The 3,019-nt window shown below is 37.9% G+C and overlaps 1 protein-coding gene across 4 annotated transcripts in view; it reads right to left on the reverse strand.

Moving 5' to 3' along the window:
• Window positions 1-3,019, reverse strand: part of Pdxdc1 (pyridoxal dependent decarboxylase domain containing 1) — a 92,823-nt gene that overhangs the window by 21,355 nt on the left and 68,449 nt on the right. For all 4 annotated transcript variants that reach the window (XM_031363107.1, XM_031363106.1, XM_031363105.1 and 1 more), the window contains exon 12: window positions 2,059-2,184. In XM_031363107.1, the coding sequence (XP_031218967.1) occupies window positions 2,059-2,184 (126 nt within the window). The remainder of the gene's footprint in view (window positions 1-2,058; window positions 2,185-3,019) is intronic.

Here is a 3,019-nt window from a genome sequence, read left to right on the forward strand (position 1 = left end):
AAAAAAAAAAAAAAAAAAAAACCAAAAACATATACCTTAAAATTAATTTGTAAATATAAAAGGGACCAGTATATTTAAAACAAAGATTTACACATACATGAATAATTTATGTGACCAGGCACTACTTAATAGTTTAATATAAACTCAGTAAGTCTTTATATCAACCTTAATTATTATCTTATATCACAGGTGATAAAATGAAGGTATCAAAACATGACATCATGCTTTTAAACTGATATAAAGATCAATGCTCAAACTACACAAATATGACTCTTGTTTTTCTAAGATAGTTTCTTATGTAATCCAGGACGTCCTCTCAAACTCGTTATGTAGTGAGCTTGGCCTTGAACTCCTTCCTGATTTTTCTGCCTCTAATTTAGGAAAGCTGGGATTACAGTCATTCATGATTCATACTCAAACCCAATCTCTCTTTTCTGTTGTTAAAGCTAGCCTTGAACACTTGATCTTCCCACCTCTGTCTGCTTTTCAAGTGGTTAGAAAACAGCTCTGAGCTACCACATCTAGGTTGATTTTTTTTTTTTAGTTTTTGTTTTTTACAATGGTAAGGTTCTCAATATGTTTCTGCCCAAAAATTCTATGCTGAAACCTAATATCTTAAACAATGATATTAATAGGTTCAACCTTTAGAAGTGACTAAAGGATTCACTAAAAGGGATTTGTGAGCATGCTTATAAAGAGAGGGTGGAGGACTGCTTCCCCTGTTCCCAGAAGAATACATAGCTGGTACCATTAAGGCCTTCACCAGACATTGACTCTACAGATATCCTGTGCTCAGGTTAGAGCATCTACAAATGTAAGCAACATAGTTTTTGTTACTCACAAATTACCCGGTCCAATGTATTTTGTTAAAACAGCCAACCAGATAACATTAACCTACAATATACAACTTATGATTTTAATAGTCAGGATATCTCAAATACAGAGAAAGATTTGCCCCAGAACCTTAAAAATAGGAACTCCAAGCTACTGTATTAAAAATACACATACTGGGAGCTGGAGAGATGGCTCAGCAGTTAGAACACTGGCTATACTCACAGAGGACCTAGGTTCAATTCCTAACATCCAAATTATGCTCAAAACCATCTGTAATTCCAGTTCTAGGGGATCTTCTGCCCTCTTTTGGTCTTAGGGCACCGGACATGCAAATGGTACACAGGCATACATGCAGGTTAAACATTTATATGCATATATCGTTAAAAAAAATACCCATGTACTTAGCAGAGTGCAGAGCTATGGGTGACTGATAGCTGCTGAGGGAGAAGAGTGTTCTTTCTTTACGGTGTAGCCTCTGGGAGGCCTAGCATGTGTCTGTGATGGCTACACACCCAAGACTATATTGACAGCACTCATGGGACTGATAGGTAAACACAACAAAACAAAGTTGGGTAGGTATGTAATGGAGTGGGATTTTCAAATACACATACATATATAAAAAACCCGTGCCACTCATGCTGAATTTTCAATTGTTTTACCCCCTTGTGTAGCCCACCCCCCTTTTATTTTTTGTTGGTTTGGTTTTTTGTTTTCAGTGTCTCTCTATGTAGTCCTGGCTGTCCTGGAACTTACTATGTAGAACAGGCTGGCCTCAATCTCAGAAATCTTTCTATCTATGCCTTCCCAAGTGCTGGGATTAAAGAAAGGCATGGGTCACCATGACAGGCCTCTACATTGAATTTCCTTTCTTTCTTTCTTTTCTTTTCTTTTGGTTTTTCGAGACAGGGTTTCTCTGTGTAGCCCTGGCTGTCCTGGAACTCACTCTGTAGACCAGGCTGTCCTTGAACTCAGAAATTTGCCTGCCTCTGCCTCCCAAGTGCTGAGATTAAAGGTGTGCACCACCACTTCCCAGCAAATTTTCAATTTCTATATTCCCTTTCCCTGGAGGCCAGTCAATCAAGACCAATATTATGGACCATCTCTTTTCCTGAAAGTCACTTTATGTTTTTCCTCATTCTGGACAGAAGATATCAAAAGTAAAAGTTACTCATGTCTCTGCTTTTGTGGAAGAGTCTCTGTAACTCTTTTAATGTTTCTACTCACCAGCTGACAAGCATGCTTTATTCTGTCCACAATGCCATCAAGTCCCAAGTATTGTAGAGACAACCAGAGTGGTAGGGCTCGGAGTTTGTCTGCAGGCTTATTTGATGTAAGACCAGCAACTAGTGTCTAAAAGAGACAAGACAGTACACTCGGGGCTGCTGGAGTGTCAGCACTGGCTAGCTATTCTACTGTACACAGAACGTGTCAGATGCTAGGGCTGGATACTTTGCTTACATTACTCATTGGCTTTTCAAAACTAGTACCCTAAAAGAGCCTAGCTCAAAGATCTAGGTGTGTCCATGGAGGATTCACAAGTAAAGAGAGACAGAGCTACTCCAGATGAAATTGCAGATGGACTAAGTTCTAGAGCCACACATAGTTCTTAGCCATTTAGGGGGCAGCACCTTGACAGGATACTATAAGCATCTTTAAAATTGTTGGCCATTATCAGCTTAGCAAGATATCAACTATTTAAGCAGTAATCACTGAACATTTACTAACATGAACATGCACTAACAGATCTATGAAAAAAAATACACAGTTTAAACCATTAAGATATTATGTTACAACCTATATTGAAAATGTGGGTCAGTGTCTTAAATGGTAATTCTACTTTTGGGGACCTAATCTCTGAAAATAATTTGATTCATAAATTTGATATGTAAAAAGGTGTTTATTATCCATTAACAAAAATGTTATAAGACCCTAAAAACTCACAAATGACCATTATTAAATAATCAAAGGAAAGAAAAAAATCAGTTGTAAAATGCCACAAAAAAAAAAAATCTTTCATAGGGAAGTACGAGGAGGGCATAAGTAGAAAGATTTAAAGTATGGCATCCTGGGCTAATGAGACAGTTCAATAGGTAAAGGCACTAGTGAGTTTGATCACTGGAACCCAAGGAAAGGTGGAGGAAGAGACTCTCAAAAAGACCTCCACATGTGTGTTGTGGTCTGAGTA

This window comes from Mastomys coucha, unplaced genomic scaffold (assembly GCF_008632895.1).
Source record: "Mastomys coucha isolate ucsf_1 unplaced genomic scaffold, UCSF_Mcou_1 pScaffold12, whole genome shotgun sequence".
Lineage (NCBI taxonomy): Eukaryota > Metazoa > Chordata > Mammalia > Rodentia > Muridae > Mastomys > Mastomys coucha.